The sequence below is a fragment of the Parus major genome, unplaced genomic scaffold (assembly GCF_001522545.3).
Source record: "Parus major isolate Abel unplaced genomic scaffold, Parus_major1.1 Scaffold257, whole genome shotgun sequence".
Taxonomy (NCBI): Eukaryota; Metazoa; Chordata; class Aves; order Passeriformes; family Paridae; genus Parus; species Parus major.
In genome coordinates this window covers 39203-60527 of record NW_015379265.1, presented here as the reverse complement: position 1 = coordinate 60527, position 21325 = coordinate 39203, and the positions used below count along the sequence as shown (strand labels likewise).

The following is a 21325-nucleotide window of genomic DNA, read 5'->3' as shown; positions in this document are numbered from 1 at the left end:
GTGCTTCCCTCCAGCACTCTCCAACATCACTGCATTGTCCATGCTCAGAAGCATTTCAAGCTGTTGATGTGACTTGGGTGTCTACCAGGCTCTTCTCTTGGATGTATTTTTGTTCCAGGCCCAAAGCAATTATTTGCTTCGCTATGGGGCTGAGGAACACACACAGGTGTAGCACAGGTATAATAACACCAAGGGCAATCTTGGTGTCAACCCTCATTTCAGATATTTAACACAATAAATACCAAACTTCAGGTCAAAGGAGGAAATTTCAGCTGTATGTTTCCCAGACCTAACCACAAATGCATGAAAGCATCATAAGGTCAGTACATCCTCTCATCTCCTGTACTTTAAATTAATTTAACAGAGGTAATTTGTAGCACAAGGAATAAGAAATGAAGCAATCACGGAGATAAGTTCCTCTTAGACATATGAAAAATCCAAGAGTATCAAGCACTGGACAACAGCTTTTCATTTTGTTCTTATGCTAAAATTATCTATGCAAATGTACAAATAAAAATTCATAGTTTCATGACAAAAATAATTTAAAATATGTGCTGCACAATGTTTCCTAGGAATTTTTAAACTCCCACATCCAGTTCCAGATCCCCTCCAAATATCCCAAGTATCTGGACCACAAGTGCTCGATCAGGTCAGGTTCCCATAGCCCAGGTCATGTCAAACCCCTGTTACATCTGAACAGGCAGAGCTGAAACCTCAAAACAGAAACATGATTCTCAAAGCAGAGGGAAAAGTGGTGTCACTGGCTGAGAGCAGCTCTGGCAAGAAGGTGAGCTGTCAGCAGTCTACAAAAGAGAAAAGCAAGAGCAGGTTGGAGACCCACCTTGTTTTTCCCCGTCATCCCACCCACGGGAACAGCTGCTTTCCTGACTGCCAAGAGCTCCAGAGTACTATTTTGAGCATTTTGCATTTCATTATTTATTTACTAAAGAAGAGTGAGCCAAAACTTGCTCAAAGCATTTAAGTTTTACTTGGATTAAGACAGCCTGCTCAAATGGGCTCCGAGTCAAATGGTTCCACTAATTGCAATGCCTGGTTTAGAAAGAGTGCAATCAGTTCTTGGTTAGGTCCTACAGCTGCAAAGCTCTTCGCTGAGGGGTGAGTTTCTCATCTCAGCAAGTTTAACAAGCAGAGTTTAAAGCACATGGCAGTTCCTAAACCGTGAAATGGCCTTTCCCAGGAAATCAGTCGATTTAAAATTGAGCTGTAAAATTAAAGCCCCTTTACTGCTCCCCATGAGTTAAATATTACAGGTGAGGAAGCAGCAGCTGGCACAGATACAGCACGAGCACTGCCCCAGTTAAAAGAAGGCTAATGGGAGTTAACCACAGAATCACTGGGGTTGGGAAACACCTCCAGAATCACCCAGTCCAACCTGTGACCCCCCACCACACCCACACAGCCCTTGTCAAACAGCCCAGAACACCGAGTGCCACATCCAGCCATTCCTTGGACACCTCCAGGAGTGGGGACTCCACCACCTCCCTGGGCAGCCCCTTCCAACACCTGACCATGCTTTTCCAGGAAGAAATTCCTGCTGATGTCCAAGCTGAGCCTACCCTGGGCCAGCCTGAGGCCGTTCCCTCTCCTCCTGTCCCTGTTCCTGGGAGCAGATCCCAAATCCCCCCCGGCTGTCCCCTCCTGCCAGGGACTTGTGCAGAGCCAGAAATTCCCCTGAGCCTCCTTTGCTCCAGCCTGAGCCCCTTCCCAGCTCCCTCAGGAATTCTCCAGCCCCTTCCCAGCTCCGTTCCCTTCCCTGGCCACGCTCCAGCCCCTCCAGGGCTCTCCAGAGCTGTCCCAGCACTGGAGGTTCCCCAGCACAGGGGACGGGCACTGCCCTGGTCCTGCTGCCACCCCAGAGCTGGCACAGCCCAGGGACCAGCGGCCTCCAGTGGTCCCTTGCCCACCTGGGTTCATTGTCCAGAAGCTGTCAGAGCACTCCCAGGGCCTTCCCAGCCCCTCTGCCCCCTAAGTGCTCCATGAGTTTGCTGCAACTCAAGTGCAGGACTCAGCACGTGGCTTTGTTGACCCTCAACTCGGTGATCTCAAGCCCATCAATCCAGCTGCCTAGACCCCTCTGCAGAACTTCCTGCCCTCCAACAGACTGACACTTCCACAGAATTTTGTGTCATCTGCAAACTTACTAAGGGTGCACTCGATCCCCTCATTCAGGTCATCAATAAAATATGAACTAGGACTTGGCCAAGACTGAGCTACTACCTGTTAGTATCAGCTCAGCTAACCCTGACCTGAATCCTCCAAAGCAAGGAGGGCAAGCAGCATTTAGACCTTTGCCACCAACTCCATCACAAATTACTTGATTTTTTGTTCTTTTTGCTTTGTTTTTTGTTGTTGTTGTTGTTTCCCCATCTCCTTAAAAACTCTGGTATTTCAGAGACAGAAAAGGCAAGAACTGATAAATACTGAGTGCTCATTTTTAAGATCTGGACCATTAATTTCAAAGTTCAACTCAAGTCACAATTTTCTATGTGTGGGCAACAGCTTTAAAGATGAATCCCAAAGTGTTTCGTCGACAGCAAACACAGAAAAACCTTGAAAGCCAACAGGGCTTTACAGGCAAACACAATTACTAAACTCGCCCACAGGACTTTTCACAATATCCCTTTTAACATCAGAGGGAAACAGGAGAACCTTGCACAATTCATACTAAATTTGCTGCTGATTTGGAACCCAAATAAATTTAGTTACTATTTGCATGACACATTTGCTATCTCAGTGAGTCACAGGATTTCATGGTGTTAATGTTGATTCAATAACAATCAATAAGTAATTCCCTCATGGACAAAAACTGTGGTTGATGCATTTATTCAGAGTTTGGTCTGAGCTGTCTCTTGCCTGTGATCCTCATCGTTTCACACTGAACTGAAAAGCTGACATTTTCCCAGGGCTCTCTATCCTCTTCTCTGGAGACAAAATTATTTCTACATGAGCAGTGCTGTGACTTATCAATAAGCACAGGCTGCTCTGCCAGACGAGCCTGGAGACTCCCAGGCCTCACCCAGCCACTAATTTGCTGCAGAGCACTTTGCATCCGGCCTATCCCAGTCACATTCCCACAATTCCCTAACACAGGGGCATTGGCAAAAGGAGGATTTTATGAAAGACTCAGTGTAGTGAAGCATTACATGAAAATTACACATTAATACAAAACTTTTGCAAGGTTACTAACAGTACCACTTGAGCACTGCATTAAAAACAATCACTTTTTAACACCAAAAACAAATCAAAAATCATTTATGTAAATAAACATGGGGGGGGGAAGAGTAATTTGCAAACATGCCTTACTGTAACTTTACATAAAAACTTCAACATCACTTTTGCACAGGTTCCAGCATGCCACAGCAAAAATACAACATCCCACAAGGGACAAGCACAAGGTCTTATGCTTCCAGCTTTCTGCTAGAAATTCTGTTCTCCCAGTTTTGGTGCCTTGTGTGATGTGTAGTCACTGCTCATGTGATAAAGTTTGTGCTTAGAGGATTGAAACTCTAATTTCAGTCATTGTATCTTCCAATGATTTCAAAAACTCAGATAAAAGCATGTGGGACGTTGTATTTTTGGTTGCATTTTGAACCACAGAATCATTTTTCCTTCTTCTCCTCTCTGCCTTTTTCCTTGTGTTCCCAAATGCATCATGCTGACAAGTAACAGCCATTCAAACAACCAATTCCTATTTTTGGGGTTTTTTTTTAATATATAACTTCTTCTTAACAGACTTTTTCTGTAAATCCCCAGGAGAGTGATGTCACCTCAGCCCCATTCTGTCACTTCATTCCTCCTGCTCTGCCCAGATGATGGTGTGATCTCTGCACCCAGGCTCCACAATGACATCATCAGTGATGTAAGAAGTGCACATCTCTTCACTTTACCCAGGTCATGAATGAAAATATTAAACCAGGTTCCAGCTCCAATTTCCTATCCTCTCCCTTTCCTTCACAGTGTGAGAAACACTCACCAATAAAGTTGAAAGAGAACAAAGTCATTGAAGCAAAACTATTTATCAATATAAACACGGCAGCTGAGTCAGGTGCATCTCACTGAGGAGGCACGCCTCCCCCTGAAATGAATGTACAAACTTTTATGCCCTGCCCCAGCCATGGGGCATCCCTGACCCCTTTCCCACTGCCTGGCTACTCAGGAACTTACATTCTTTCTGACCACCTACTGCACTCAAACCAACACCTTCTTCACTCTCCCCCTTTCTCTCCCTCCTAACAAACATCAGTTAACTCCCCTTTTCCTTCCCCCTACATTCATGAGGCCTAGCCTCATGCTAGCTACATCTCTGCCTACCTGACATTAAGTATACATTCTTTATGCCTGAAGCAAAATATTATTTTATCCCTCACAATCTACCCCCATTTTATTTATCACCTTTTGCTGAGGCCCTTGGTTTGGTTATCTGTCTGGCCCTATTTGCAAAGCGGTTATATTCAAATGTAACAGTTACACTCCAGTCCTGTTATTTTGCCAACTCATGCTGAGCTAGGTTTATTCCAATGTTTTAGGTCTTCATTTCCTGCTGAGGCACTAGCTTTGCTCTAGCTGATGTAAAATAAGATGCAGGTCTTCTTCTAGCTTCTCTCTTTCCTGATCTCGTCTCCTTAGGACCATGATGTTCTGGGCTCCAATTCTTTGACTAGCAGCTGCTAGGTCTGGGTTCACTGGCATTCTGATCACCTTCATTCCTTCTACTACACTAGCAATTAACCTGATAAAACAGGGAATAAAACAAGGCATAAGCAGTAATCCAGTGAAGGTACATGATAGAAAGATGCCCATCTTCTTCCACCAGGTTTTCCCAAATAGGTTATCCTACTGCTGGGAATCCCACACTGCGTTCCATTTCTGTACTGGCACACAGGCAAGCTTTCTGATGTTTGAGCCTATGTTCCTAAATTCTGGGCAATCCAGTAGGTTTGTGTTCCACCAGGGATCCCTTCCTGACGTTTTGTACTTTTACCAGAATAGCATACCATATTGAGATACAGATGATGGGTGAAACATCTTTAATTTTTTCCAGCAACTTTCCAGGTTCTATGGCATTTAATGCAATGGTCAGCTAAGATGGAGTTTACTAGGACTAAAATTATAACCCAGGCGGGAGTATTCAAATTATTCATTTTCAGGGCTGATAATCTTTTAAGGGTTAATTTTTAGAGGGTTACTTCTCTGTATCAGTCCAGTCTGGTCCTTTAATTTGGGTTTCATGTGCCCACCCTCTCTTCATAGTGTGTACTGCTCCCTCAATTATCAAGCATATTTGAAAGGAACCTTCCGATGCCAGTGTCAAAGTGTCGTTTTTTCAAGATTTTACCAACATGCAATCTCCCAGTTTTACCTGATGCATGTAAATGTCCAGGGCTGAGCTTTGGGGCAACAACCCCTTCTTCTAAAACCTGCAAAAGAAAGCATTATCTCCTGCAAATAATTTTTGCAACACAGGTCATTTGTTTCAGGAACTGGCAACCCTTCCTTCCCAAATAACGTAACCCAAACAACATTTCATAAGAAGATACTCCATGTCAGGGCTACTAAAACCAGCAGGGCTTGCCTTCCCCTAGTCTCATTGTGCCACTCTGCAGAATCAGAGGTCAAGTCTCCCAGACAATTGCCCAGATTGTGAGAAACACTCACTCACCAATAAAGCTGAAAGAGAACAAAGTCATTGAAGCAAAACTATTTATCAATATAAACACGGCAGCTGAGTCAGGTGCATCTCACTGAGGAGGCACACCTCCCCCTGAAATGAATGTACAAACTTTTATGCCCTGCCCCAGCCATGGGGCATCCCTGACCCCTTTCCCACTGCCTGGCTACTCAGGAACTTACATTCTTTCTGACCACCTACTGCACTCAAACCAACACCTTCTTCACTCTCCCCTTTCTCTCCCTCCTAACAAACATCAGTTAACTCCCCTTTTCTTTCCCCCTACATTCATGAGGCCTAGCCTCATGCTAGCTACATCTCTGCCTACCTGACATTAAGTATACATTCTTATGGCTGAAATAAAACATTATTTTATCTCTCACAATAGAATCATGAAATGGTTTGTGTTGGAAGGGATCTTAAAGCCCATCCAATTCCAAACCCCCACTACGGTCAGGGACACCTTCCACTATTACAGATTGCTCCAAGCCAAATCCAGTCTGACCTTGGACACTTCCAGAGATGGGGCAGCCACAGTTTGCTGGGCAACCTGTGCCACCTCACCACTCTCATCAAAAAAAGCTTCTTCCTTATATCTAATCTAAATCAACATTGTCTCTGTTTGAAGCCATTCCCCCTCATCCTCTCCCTCCAAGTCCTTGTCCAAACTCCCTTTACGTCTTCCTTGTCAGCTCCTTTCCATTACTAGAAGGCCACAATTAGGTCACACCAGAGCCTTGTCTTCTCCAGACTGAACAGTCCCAATTCTCTCAGCCTTTCCTCATATCAGAGCTGCTCCATCCCTCTGAACATCTTGGTGCCTCCTCTGGACTCCAAAAGCTCCAGGTCTTTCCTGTGCTGGGGTCCCAGAGCTGGAGACAGCTCTGCAGGTGAGGTCTCACCTGAGCAGGGAAGAATCCCCTCCCACAGCCCCTCTTTTAATTCTTATCCTCCTGTTTAACACCTCACCAGCTGCTCCCCTTCCATACCTGCAATATGAGAAGGAGCCTGATTAAGTCTATGTCAATAGAAATAGCAGAATGGAAGATAAACTCTCCAGATTTCCTCACTACCACACCTGAGATGAAAAGTTCTTCATAGGTCATGCAGTGCAGTCCAGTTCTGGATGCTGCCATTGAATCAAAGTGGCTTCCAAAGCCCATATTCCACTTATTTATATCTTACAGGTGCGTTCATCCTAAATGATGCTTATAAAACATCTGACACACATACTTTTAAACAGTATCACTTACAAATGGCAAATATATCTAGCAATTTCTGTCTGCGTACTATCATTCTTTCCTTTAATGCATTCTTAAATTTTGATCTTGAGGTCAGACTGATGCAGCTGAAGAAAGCAGATCGTCTTTCCCAACATTTGTTTCAATCACTGCTCCACAAACCAAAGACTCAACTAATGTTACTTTCTTTGACTAGCTTTTCACCTTTTTTATCCCATTTTTAAAATTGCTCTTAAAAGATTATCCATACACCTGATCAAGGGCAAAATTCAATTATAATTAGATGATGAAAAAGTTTTAAAAGTGAATTAAGGATATAGAGGATACAACAGAACTTCTGAAAATCTCATCAAAGCATTACAAGAGTAGTGATGAAAAAGGCAGAAAATCTCATTTGAACCAGTGAACATGAATGCCACCAGTATACAAATAATCAAAGTACAACATGGATTATTTTAGGGGCAACACAATGCAAATGTTATGACTAGGAGTCCTACATACTCCCTCGGTAACACAGTATGTACATATGGGTCCCATGTTCTCACTTTCAGTGCTCAGGATGGGCTCTGCAGTCAGCTTGGGAAAGGACTCACCATTCTCCAAAAGCTTGGTGTGGAAACAGTTCTCTAGAAGCACATTCAAATTGGCAGGTAAGACTCTGATGGCATCAGTCTGAGGATGCCCAGCCTCAGTCTGCAGGGACTGCCAAGTACCTCCTTGTAGCCAATCAATTCAGCATCACAGCTGTTATCCACTTCATAAATCAGTCCTTTAATTCTATCCTGTATTAATTCACTTGGAGAGGGAAGAGGGATATAATCCTTCTGAACTGCAACTTCAACGAAAACACAGCAAAGAAGTCAGGGTACAAACCATGACTGTGGACAAAAACAAAACCCAAAAAATTCCCCAAACCAGACCTAGTGACGCACAGCAGTTTCCTTTCCCCATTTGCAATCCTGTCGCAGTCTGCTGCCACTGATTTGCTACGGATATCACCGGGAAGCAAGGACAGCAGGGAAGATTGCTGTACTGGTTTTGGCTTTATTTCCACATGGAATCACACAATATCCTGAGTTGGAAGAGACAGACAAGGATCATTGAATCCAAGTCCTGGCTCTGCCCAGGACACCCCAACAATCCCACCCTGTGCTTGCGCGCATTTCCCAAATGCTCCTGGAGCTCTGGCAGCCTTGGGACCATGAGGACCTGGGGAGCCTGGGCAGTGGCTGACCACCCTCTGGGGGAACTGATATCCACCTAAACCTCCTTAACAGAGCTCCAGCCATTCCCTTGGGTCCTATCCCTTGTCACGGAGGGCAGAGATCAGAGCTACCCCTCAGGAGGAGCTGCAGTTCACGGTGATCTCTGACTCAGCCTCCCCTCCTCTCCTGAAAGCATATGTCTGAAGATGCTCTGGGATAAGACTGCAGGTGGCATATTGCCACCATTTACCTTTAGTTCAGTGCCCATTTAGAACAGACATGTCCTGTGCAGTCTGTGGACAGGGTTCCTCAGAAGGCAGCTCATAACAACATTTTATTTACATTTTAAGATCCTAAGTAAAGTTTAATTTCAAAATCCCACACCTGAAAAGTTTGGGTTCCATTTACTGCATGTATTAGGGAATATCTCAAACAGTATCAGCACCAGCAATGTTTTAAGATATTTTACTGTATAATCAGTAAGACCTTTGCTGCCAAGACCAGGATAAGATGATACATAATATACTTCCTACTTGATATATCAAAATTACCTTGTACAACTATTATACTCCGCTGACCTGCTCTGTTTCCTCCTTAGTTCCATTATTTAAATAGAATACCATATATTAAGGAACGTAAGTGACATGCAAAATAATTTGACTTCACATCTCAGAAATCATAGAGCTTTACTTAGACTACAGATGTTTACACATACTATGTGCAGAAGTTGCTGTCAAAAGAAAACGCAAAAAGAAAATTTAGAAACGTACCATTCCTACTATTTTCACTCCTCACAGAAGTTACAGCAACACACAACTCACTGGGGCCAAACTTTTCCAGAGTTTGTTTTTAAAGACCTAATAATGAACATGTACAACTTACAAAAGAAAGGTTATAAAACTACTCAAAGTCATTAGAGGAGGACCTCTGCTAAAATGTGAGTCAGTCATGGTAGAGAGAAAAATATGTTTGTATGTATATATTTTACCCCACTAAAATTATACTATCTGGCACTTTTTAAAATTTAATTGGGGATTAAAGGGAAAGCATCTCACGCCAAGTCACAGCCCTGACGTGCCGTTAATCTTCAGCAGATCAACAGCCCAGCCTGTCAAAGGGCTTCCAACACTCAGTTTGACCATCAGGCACAGCACCTTTTAACTGCTCTTATCACATGTTTAAGTTAGGAGATTTAAAAAACTTTCCACAATGCTTTCTGACCTCAAAATGGGTGCTTTTTCTTCTTAAGATATGACAGTTACCACAGAGATCCTCCATAGTGGTTTATCTCCTCCAGCACTGACAGGTAGTGGCCTTCATCCACCTACTTTCACATTTTTCAGTGTGAATTTGCTCCTTCTGGTCACGTCAGTCAAAAAATCCTTATGTTACAAGACACTAAGAAAACATCAATTTCAGTTGTGTCTATAGAATCCTGTAAATCTCCCTAAACCTGAACAGAAAGATTTCCTTCAGTGAATGACAGAAGTTGACTTATTATTTATTGAACTTACTGCGGAAAAGCAAGACAGTCTTGATGCCCAGAGAGCTCCACAAACCCCAGCCATAAAGGGCTCAGGCTTCTGCAAATTTATCACTTTAAATCCATATGAAATGTATGAAAAATTCAAGTGCAAACAAAAATCAATAGGTACACACATGGTTGTCTCCTACAGAATTTCCTCTTCAAACCCACAGGTAAAAGCAAGGAACCCTGTGGGTACATGCTGAGAGAGTTGGGGTTGGTTCAGCCTGGAGAAAGCTCCAGGAAGAAATTCCATTACCTTGCAGTACCCAAAATTGCCCTCAGAGAGCTTTAGAGAAACTTTGGACAAGGACATGGAATGACAGGACAAGGGGGAATGCTGTCCCACTGACTGTGGGCAGGGTTAGATGGGATAATGGGAAGAAATTCTTCCCTTTGAGAGTGGCAAGCGTCTGGCACAGGTTGCCCAGAGCAGCTGTGGCTGCCCCATCCCTGGAAGTGTCCAAGACCACCTGGATGGGGCTTGGAGAAACCTGGGATAGAGGAAAGTGCTTCTTCCTTTGGCAAAGGGTGGAACAGAATGGGCTCCAAGGTCCCTTCCAAGCCAAACCAGTCTGTATTTCCATGAACTAAACATATGAAGTTACATCAACCTACAAGAAAACGGGAAAGACCTCCCTCCATGCTCACTGGGAGATCCTCCAGCCCAGCCATAGCACCTGATCCCACTGGTACTGGTGAACCTCATGTAGAACCTGTCTTACCACAGACAGGGCTTGAGGAGGCCAGGACTACAATTACATAGGGTGAGTCACCATACCTTCATGTCTGCACCCATATTTCAATCCTACCTGCCCTGGTATACTGGAAAATCACTAGGATTTAGAACAGTGGGAATAGAGCAAAGGATGTCTCCTCCAGCACCATGTCCTATCTAATGCACACACATCTTGCACTGTGAGCAAGCAAAGCTCAGGCACAGAAGCCACCCTGATGCTTCAACCAGCTATGATATGATAACACAATTTTCACATTGTGATTTCTTGTCTTTCCGTATCACATGACAAATTTCCATAAGTGCTGAATAGAGAAATTAAGATCACATTTAAACTCTATCACTTTTAACACACAATAGCTTTTTTCATCAGCCTCAGTGAAGATGATTTAGGCATATTTATAGTAACATTAACCACATTTCTTCTGTAGGGCAGTATTCTCAGAATACCAGTTGCCATGCAAAACCATCATTAAAATATGCTTCCAAACCTCCAAATTCCTACATAAACAGAGTCATCATCAGAACATCTTTAAACCATATAAATAATTTGTCCTATGAATTAATAAGGAAACTGAACCAAGGGGATTGGATGATGAACTGTACTGATTCCTGAAGTCTGTGATCATCTATTCTCAAGGCAACAGTAAAGTTAGAGGCTATAAAGTCATTTCAGCTTTTCCAGCCGGACCACACATTCCTGTTTCTACCAGAAATCAAAATCCCCATCCTCTCACATTCAAACATCAAATTTGCATAGAAATTGTCATTGTACCATTCACGTAATGGAATTCTGCTGGTACTGACATTTACCTGTTGTCCCAGAAATTCTCATCAGCTCAGGTACTGAGAAAAGCTGGGAATGATCCATGAATTACTGGTTTAACATGCTTTCAGTACCTCGGAGTTTTCTTTGGGCTCATCACATAAATTCAGATAAAACAAGTTAACAGACTATCAGCAGCATCCACAAGAAAATTTTAAAATTCCAGCAATATTAGTATGGATGTTTCAGAAAAAATGTGCATAGGCGGGAAGTCAAGTCCTGGTTTTGACTTTGAACCACTTCAACACCTCCTCAAAATGATTCATCCTCCAGAAGTTGAACGAGGGCATACTTAAACACCCATTACTATTCCCAAAATGAAAACCAGTAACTTTAAAGAGTCATTGCAACCTGTGCTTGTGAGAAAGACACTGACTGAGCCGAATTTACAGAGTTGCCTGTTATGTGTTTCAATGCAATATCAACCTTAACTAGATGTAATATCAACCTTAACAAAAGTGCACAAACACACTGTCAAACAGGAGGCAGCAACTATACATGATTGTAGATGCAAATAGAGTGCATCTTGAACAACAATAAATTTCAACTTTTTCTACAAAATTAAAAGCAACTTACCCTACAATTTTGCCTGCTCCTGATCTCCCCTTGAAAAAAAATTAAAATCATCAGTGACCCCAAAATTAATTATTTCTCACTCGATTATTTGGAATTCAATACTTTGTTTCCAGCAAGCCAGCAACTTCAATGTATGCTCACAATTTGGATACAGTAGTATACTTTTTTCTAGCAGCACAAAAATCCTTAATAGGAAACAATGTTGGCATTTTCCCTGTTTTTTTTTTTTTATTTTTTTTTTATTTATTTTGTTTTGTTGTTTTCTTTTTCTTGTAGCACTGGCCTGTCCAGTCAGTACTTCAGTTCCACACTACTCTGCAACTCAGGTCTTGCAAAGGCTGGAAATTTTAGCAGCATCACCTTTGATGATCAAGCAGACACTAGAGATCTAAGCTCTGAAATCACTATAAAATTCAAATGGCATTCTCCACTCCGGATTAATGTGTATATGAATCATTAAACAGGCAGGTGCACAACTCTGGCAGGAAATATGCTGCACCTTGCTGCAAAAATCCTTCACAAAACCACCTTGGAAAGTTTATTTTAGAGGAACTCGAACACATTTTTGATAGAAACAAGCAATGAAATCTAAAAGCTGCGCTCCGGATAAACCTGAATCATAGATTTCCCCTAGACAGGGCAATTACATTCAAAACATCTGGGAGCAGTGCCATGACACCAACATGTGGAAAGCAACCAAACTGTGGAAGGAAAGAGGTAATGACACAAGCACAAAGAAACCGAGGGAAAAAACAACACTAAAGCCACTCAATACACAGCTAATATACTGCAGGAGTAATTTTTTTCATTGCAATGACTGAAAACTAAACAGCTTTTATTCACAAAGTAATTGACATGATTATTCCTTCCCTTTACCATGAAATAATATTAAATCCACCCTAAATTTTCTGAATGGAAAAATACCTCTCACTTTCTGTATCTGAGTTTAAAAAAAGAAGTTTACAAAAAATGCTAATTCACCTTTGCCAAGCTTCTTATCCTTTGAGTAGACAAGCACCACCTCGGAGACAGATATTACATTTTCAAATACAAACACTAATAAGAAAGTCTTCCAAAGAGTGTTTTCCTAGCACAGCTTTCCTTATTTTGTTTCCTTTCAGCTTACAGAAACTAGCAAAGGAAAAAAAGAAGGTTTCTGAAAACCAGGAAATGGAGGGTAAAGGCAAATAATAGAAAATCTGGGATTTTCACAGCTATATTTGTACATCCTGGATAAATCTCTGTAAAGCTAGGCAGCACCGTCTAATGGTAAAGGTCATTACAGATAATTTTCACCCCAAAGAGGATGTGCAACACCCTCTACCTACACGAAGCAACAACCCCCTATTTAAATTTTTGCAGCACACACTGAGCACACCTGAGATGAATTTGTGTACAGCTACACTTTCACTTCTGCAGCTCTGAGCCCAGCAGTCGTGGCAGGGAATAAAAGGTAGTTTACACACTGGAAAACCCTTGGTTGGAATGCCCAGACCACTTCTCTCAGCATGGTATCCCCTAAACCAGCTTAATTCCACTTCTGCATTTCCAGGGAACTGAAAATTCTGAATCTGGAGATACTGCAGGAAAATTGTTTTACCAAGAAAAGCCAGGACCAGGAATGTTCTCCAGACCCTGAGGTGTCCAAGAATTACTTCTCACAATCTTTTCTGGAGATCAGCTGCCCCTCTTTAGCAGAACTATTGCACAGTTCATCAGTAAAACATTTAAATTCTTCTCCATCATGCAAGATGCTCTAAGACGCTTGTTATCAGCCCAAAACACAGAGTCCATTTTCTTTAAATTATTCTCAATATCCCCCATTATGCCAGTGTCCCAAATTTAGATTATCAGATTGCTACATATAAAGCTTCTTCTGTGTGCAGTAAAGGGCTCTTAACAACCCTAATGATGTCACAACTCTGCAATAACGACAGAGCCTTTACATTCTGAATATCCCAAGCATTTCACATTCCTCAAGCCCAAACTGTGCCCGGAATCATCTGCATGCAGCACACATCCCCCAAAACCTTGGCAAGCAACCTGCCTCTCCATCAAATAAATATTTATTTTAAGCAAAGGGAGGAAAAGTGACAGTCTCAAGTAGATCTGAAGGAACTTGTGTGAGGATCAGCCATAAACAAAGCAAGGGAACAAAAGCAGGGAACAAAAAGCAAACATCATTACTGCTCCAGTGTTTCGGTGACTAAATGAGTATTTCATTCAAAACTGTGCACAAAAGCAAATTAGCATCTCTGTTCACTGCTATAAAACTGATTATCACATATTCCAGCGCTGCTTCCAAGATGCTGCAGTAGTTTAATGGGCAGGTGTGAGCACATGGCTGTGCAAGAACAAAGCACTGGCATAAAACTGCTGTGGTCCTCCTTACAGTGAATTCCAGTTTGGAGCACCTCCCTCCTCCCCCAAAACCACTTACAAAATCACATCATTCTGAACTCCATCTTCTGCCTGTTTTACTCTGGTTTTTCATTATGCTTTAGAAGATGTGATTTAAAAACTCCTACTTGCTGGGAATATTTTGCTAAGGAACTCAGGCTGGTATTCCCTGATACTTACAGAAACAGAGAAATGAGACAGAAATGGTGACCACTGCACATAAGGACGTGTTTGTAAGTCTAAGTCAGTGATACGTTCCTGGATTTGGCAGGCAGAGGAATGTTATCCTTTATCTGCTTTGTTCCAGGAGGTCTCGTGCTCAGACTGCTCAGCAGGAAGACAGGAACAGGACAGGACTTACTCCTCTCTCTCACACACGAAGTGTTCAGTAATTCCAACAACTAAAGCTCCAATACGGAAGGCACTGGATGTGTGTGAAGCAGAGATGATGGGGAGTATCCAGCATGAGCTGTTTTGTCTGACTGCTCTGAATTTTCCACTACTGCCACCTTACTATAAAGCAGACTGAAAATAAGCAGTGAACTTATCGCAAACATTAACAAAACCTCCCTCAAGTCAAATATTTATGCTGCTCACTTAGTACACAGTAAAAACTGCAAAAAAGCTCAGGTACTTCAAAAACACTGAATTATTTCACAGGCGAAGTTTTGTTCTTAAAAGAGCCCTAGCTGTTTAAGAACCCTAACCCCAGATCGTCCAATAAAACAGTGAGAGGAGCAATAATACAGAATTCAGATTAAATATTAGCCATGAGTTTCTCAGTGAATGGATTATTTATTTAAAATCATGGAATGGTTTAGGTGGGAAAGGACCTTGAAGACCATCTAGTCACATGCCCCTGCAATGGGCAGGGACACCTTCCACTAGACCAGGTTGCTCCAAGCCACAAAATATATAATAATTATATATCATACATGTATATATTATATACATGTATGGATAGACAGAAATATAGATATGCATGCATGAAGATATCCACACATACCTCCAAGAGCTAAATAAAAGCATATAATTGTTATTTTTTTCTCAGTGTATACATTAAAATTGATGTTGTTTAAGTATTTCCTACTTGAATAGCTGTAGTATTCTTTTTTACCAGTGCAGTGTTTGAGCGAGCCTTTCATTAAGCAGTATAGAAGAGAAAATTATTTTAATGCACAATAATATCCTAATGAAAACGGAGAAACAGAATGGGGATCAGGTACAAATGTAGCCCTCAGATGTAATTTGAGCACTTAAACTGATTTGATTCGAATTGCCAACATCCTTGGATCTATTAAGCAGCTTCCTGAGCTTCCTAAATGTGCAAACTGCCTCAGGTAGCTTTTTAAAGACAATAGTTTGTATTTAAGCTTTTGACCAAAAGTTCCTATTAATTTAACAAAGAGAATTGTGATAGTTCTTTTCCAGCTCACAACTCTCTCAGGTTGTGATTTACACAAATCTTGAGAGAAAATTCCTCTTCACTGTAGTATTCTTTGGCCAAGGACACTCTATTACCACCAAGCCCTTCATTACATTTAATCAGCAACACATAACTGCTCCCATTATATTACTAAAAGGGAAATTTAAAGGATATACTCTAATCTCTTTTTTTCTCTCCAACTGTCAGGTTGCATGGGCAAGTCCTGCTTAGCATTTGCTATCTCCCACCACAAAAATAGTATTACCATGAATGGAGCACCAGTGCCTTTACACACAAAATCCATATCCCTGGAATCATTTGGTATTTAATTATACAGTCAAAATAAACTGCCCATCACTGAGCCTACACACACAATCCACATACACTGACTGTTCAAGAAGTCAATTATTATCCTGAATTTGTTAATTCAACCCTTTACAATCTCAGGACAATAAATCTATGTGAACCAGAGGTCATTTCTTGCCCTGTGCTTTACCTGCCTTGTCTGGTGAGGAGTGGCTAAAGGAGCTGGGGTTGCTCAGCCTGGAAAAAACTCAGGGGGCTAGAACGAGAAAAGCTCATTCTTACTCTCTAAAACTCCCTGACAGGCAGGTGCAGCCAGGGGGAGTCAGGCTCTACTCCCAGGAAATATGAGACAGGACCAAGAGGAAATGGCCTCAAGTTGCACTTGTGGTGGGGTGTTAGACTGGATACTGGGGGAAAATGTCTTCATGGGAAGGCTGGCCAGGCACTGGAACAGACTGCTCAGGAAAGTAACTGAGCTCCCATCCCTGGAAGTGTTCGAAAACATGTGGATGTGGTTAGTGGTGGTCTTGGCAGTGCTGGAGAGCGGCTGGACTCAATGATCTTAGAGTGCTTTTCCAACCTTAATTCCATCTGCTAATTAGGCAGCTGGCTGATAACGCAGTTTAGGCAGGATGAGAGGTGGTGTCACTGAGCTGCAGATAGTGCTCTAAAGAGTCTGTTAACTAAGTGTGCAGCATTTTCTTGATTGTACAATAATCAGTGCTGCCAATTTCACTCTCAAGGTCTGAGCTCCCAAGCTCCCACTGCTCCAAATGTTATTTCAGGATGCTGCTGCAGCTTTGTGACTGAGGAATTTCTCATCCCTCCCACCAGTAGCTCCTCTCCTGCCCATATCATAGCAGCTCGAAGCCCACAGCAGCCTCCAGCCAGCCCAGAGCCCTCTGGAGGTTTGTACTGAAACAGAAGACACAAGCACATCAGGCACATTCTGTGTTTTCTACTTCGGCTTCGTTAACACCAAGATGTTTATCTTTGAACAACTAAAGCAGCTGGTTCCACATCTTCAAAAAAAGGCACCTGAAGTCCTTCCTAAATCAGCCTTCTAGCTCTGAAGAGCACCACTGACCTGAGGTGTGTTGCTCATACATCTAACTGCAGTCTAAAAAAAAGATTTCCCAGGGAAAATGGGAAACAGAGCATTAACAGATTGCAACTCAATGCTACAATGTTCATCCTTCACTGTGAACACAAGATGTGAGAGATTAGCAGCTTACTGAAGCACAAGGTGTATCTTTACAATGTAAATCAAAACAGTCAAGGCCACAAATAGAGTCATCATATACATCTAGATAAGACAAGGCGATTAACATGCCAAATTTAATTACATCTCTCAGTCCAGTAGATAAGCACATGGAATAGGCTGCACATAGAAAATAATTTTCACCTGCTCTTCTACTTCCCATTCATACCTACAGCATCTAATAACACATTAAGTCCTTTAAAGACAAATTCTTGACAACCGTGGACCAAAGACAAAACCTCCTGCAGAGCCAATTCTGACAGGAGACAGAGCAAACCCAAAGCATATGAAAGAAGACACCTGACTGCAAAACTCTGAACATTGTTTGTCTGCACTTCTCAGAGCTCCAACTTTAAAAACACTACCAGAAACTTAAACTCCTTAATAAACAGACAAATAAACCACCTACAGAGAAAAACATGTACTGTGTTTTTTCAGGCAAAATTTTAGACTAGAATTATATGTGAGAAAGAAAAAAGATGATTTATCAAAAGGTTAAAAAGATGAGGTTCTATTAGCAGTGAATATATACGAATTCTTTTTTTTTTTTTATTTGGCATTACCATTCGTAAAAGAAGCCTCTCAAATACAGTCCCCTTAAAATGACAAATATCCTAAGTTTCTCCAAGAAAGTAACACGTATGAGGCTATTCCTTAAAGCTCCCTCACAGCTAAAAGAAAATGCTTATCACGACAGTTGCAAAAAGATATTAAAAAGGCAGGTGTGAACTTCAAGGGTTTGCCTAGCCTGGAATCATTTCCATACAAAACCCTTCTCAAACTGTTTGCAAAACACACTCATCTACAGACTGTCAAAAAGTATGAATAAAAAAATGAAAGTAGTTCTCTTACATTAGTTCAAGTTATACAGACAGTTACCCTCCTCTCAAATCCATATGGAACATCATTGAAGAGTACTTGGTACTTTCAGTAGCTCCCCCAGAAAGCAGCTACTGCCTAGGATAATACTCCTTTTCACATTTCCTTCTTTTGCAGGAATCAGCCCTGCCAGGGAACTCACCTAATGCATGCAGGCACACACACTGACTTTCTCACTGCCACAGCTGACAAATCCAAGGCAGGTAGGTAACCATCTTACAGAAACTACTGCCATAATAGAGAAGCCAAGGGGCATCCCCAGCCTATTCCCATGAAGATTTCCATTTTCTCACCCAGTGGGATACACTTCAGACACACACAGAACCCAACCCTAAAAGAACTGGTCCCAGCACTGCCAAAATGCACTTTCCATCATCATATAGCCAAAAAATCACTATCCTGTGCAGGCACCCCTCATTCCCACACACAGTCATTTGCACATGGCTTCAACCAGCGCAGTCAGAGGTTCCATCCCTCTGCCCAGAGCCCTCCTTTAGCCCTTTTTTCCTCAAAAAAAAACCCACAAAAACTCTGAAGCAGCAGGATTCTCCCAATACCCTCTGTCCTGTTCAATCCCCTCCCACTGCCCAGTCTGCCTCCCCACAAGCCCAGGAGCTTTTTTCCACTAGGCTGCTATTCCCACTGTCCCTCCCCAAGAGCCAGCAGCATTACAGTTCCAAAAGATGAGTCTCCCAAATGCCAGCTACTCCCATAAGGATATTGTTTCTCTCCCCTGCACATACCATTCCTGGAATAACCTTTAACCAAAACCAGCACCTGCTGATCTGCCAAGAGAAGCTTCCTTATTTCCCCCCCCACCAAACACCTCTAGTGTCCCCACCCAGCCCTAACTTGCACACCCTTCTCCTCCAACCTGTTCTCAGTCTGATCCAGTCCCATCTCCACATTAGGCCCTCTCCCCGCCCAGGAACTGGCCCCACACCCACACTGTCCTCCTGTCCACCTGCTCCTCACAGCTCAATCTGCTTCCACCTCCAGCCACATCCACACACACAGCCACCTCCATTCACTCACCATCCTTTGACTTCCATTTATACAGTCCCCAAACCTAAATCTGCTGCCAAAAAAATAGCCCCCTACCAACTTCCCTCTAGCCTTACTTTCTGTCCAGCCTACTAAAACTTAAACCAAACATTCTCCTGGCTCTGCAATCCATCATACCCAGACATCCCATTGTTCCAGTGCCCTAAAATCACATCCCTGCTCCTATACAGCCCCCTTAGAGTCACAACTGATCGCCAGTTACAACTTTGCAACCCCAGCCAACCAACACCAAAAATTCAGCCTTCTCAGAGGTGCCTCTCTGCATTAGAAACATCCTGTACTCACCAAGTGGGGCATTCAACATCCACATCCCATTGCTACCAGACCTCCCCCAGGAAACCCCAACCACTTACCTGTGCTGTGGACCTCCAGACCTAGCCTTCCACACTGTCACCCTATCACAGCCATGCTGCTGTCACTCCTCGAGCCTATTTCTGCACATCCGCCTCTTCTTCTGAACCTAAATCCCTTTTGTCCCCCTTCATGGCTCTTGCCCATCCCCTTACACCCACATCCCCCTGAATCAGCCCCACACTCACACCATCACTGCCTAGAGACCCAGCCCCTATTGTCCCCTCAACATGCTCGTATCCTGCCCTAACACCTGCATCCTTACCATCACCTAGACCTGTTCCTCACCTTTATCATCACTTGGACCTGCCTCTGACCTTTATCATCACCTGAACGTCCCTCACCATCCCTTTGACCTGCCACTCACCTTTAGTGTCACTTCCATCTGCCGTTCACCTTTAACCTCACCTGGTCCCGCCCCTCACCTTTACTGTCAGCCGACCCTTTCCCCTCGCACCACGACCCTACTGCCCTCACTTATCCCTGGACGTCCCGCAGCCTCCCACCCTGTTTGAGTGTCCAAACCTGCTTCTCGTACCCACCTCCCTATTTCCCTCAAGTGCTTCTCTGGGCAACCTGACCCGGGCCACCGAGCCACTGCTCGGTGCGTGTCCCCTCCTTTATCCCTTGCCCTGTCCCTCAGCCCCATCCCTGATGTGGCTGCTACACATTCCACTCCGTACCCTGAACCAGCCCGAACCCCATGGTCCAAAGTAACTCCTCACGCAAACCAATCTCCTACCCCTGAACCATCCTTTCCCCCCCGTACCCCAAACCTAATCCCTCACTCCTGAACCAGCCCTGAACCCCGAAACGACCCCGAACGAGCCCCTCAACCCCCGACCACACCGACCCCAAACGTCCCTGCGCACCGACCCCCGCGCCATTGCACGTCCCCGTCCCCCCGCCCCGCGGGGTCTCACCTGAAGCGCCCCCCGCAGTGCTGGCACTGATCGCCCACCCAGCCAGGCTGGCACTCGCACTGCCCGGTGCCCGGCTGGCACCGCCCGCCGTTGGCGCACGGCTTGTCGCATTCCTTGGACACCGCCACCTCCTCGCCGGCGGCGGCGGCGGGGCCCAGCACCAACAACAGCAGCAGCGCCAGCAGCGGCGGCGGCGGCGGCGCCGGAGACCTCCCGCCCCGCCTGCCCGGTCCCCGCCGCGCCATCTGCGGCCGCTGCCGGGTGGGAGCGGGGCGGGCGGGGGGCGGCGGCACAACGCGGACCATCGGCCGCCGCGGGGCCTCCGCCGGTCCCGCTACGGTGGCCGCGAGTGGGGGGGGAACTGAGAGGGCGGGACAGTGACGTCACTCGCGCGGCCATGGCGGCGGGGAGGGGCGGGTCAGGGAGGCGAGGACGGGCTCCGAGTCAAATGGTTCCACTAATTGCAATGCCTGGTTTAGAAAGAGTGCAATCAGTTCTTGGTTAGGTCCTACAGCTGCAAAGCTCTTCGCTGAGGGGTGAGTTTCTCATCTCAGCAAGTTTAACAAGCAGAGTTTAAAGCACATGGCAGTTCCTAAACCGTGAAATGGCCTTTCCCAGGAAATCAGTCGATTTAAAATTGAGCTGTAAAATTAAAGCCCCTTTACTGCTCCCCATGAGTTAAATATTACAGGTGAGGAAGCAGCAGCTGGCACAGATACAGCACGAGCACTGCCCCAGTTAAAAGAAGGCTAATGGGAGTTAACCACAGAATCACTGGGGTTGGGAAACACCTCCAGAATCACCCAGTCCAACCTGTGACCCCCCACCACACCCACACAGCCCTTGTCAAACAGCCCAGAACACCGAGTGCCACATCCAGCCATTCCTTGGACACCTCCAGGAGTGGGGACTCCAC

The 21325-nt window shown here is 44.1% G+C and overlaps 1 protein-coding gene across 3 annotated transcripts in view; it reads right to left on the bottom strand.

Annotated features, from left to right (window-relative positions):
* The window catches only part of ATRN (attractin), a 151863-nt gene extending 131194 nt beyond the window's left edge, over positions 1–20669 (bottom strand). For all 3 annotated transcript variants that reach the window (XM_033511471.1, XM_033511472.1, XM_033511473.1), the window contains exon 1: positions 20410–20669. In XM_033511471.1, the coding sequence (XP_033367362.1) occupies positions 20410–20654 (245 nt within the window). In that variant the 5' untranslated portion in view covers positions 20655–20669. The remainder of the gene's footprint in view (positions 1–20409) is intronic.
* Between the last annotated feature and the right edge of the window lie 656 nt (positions 20670–21325).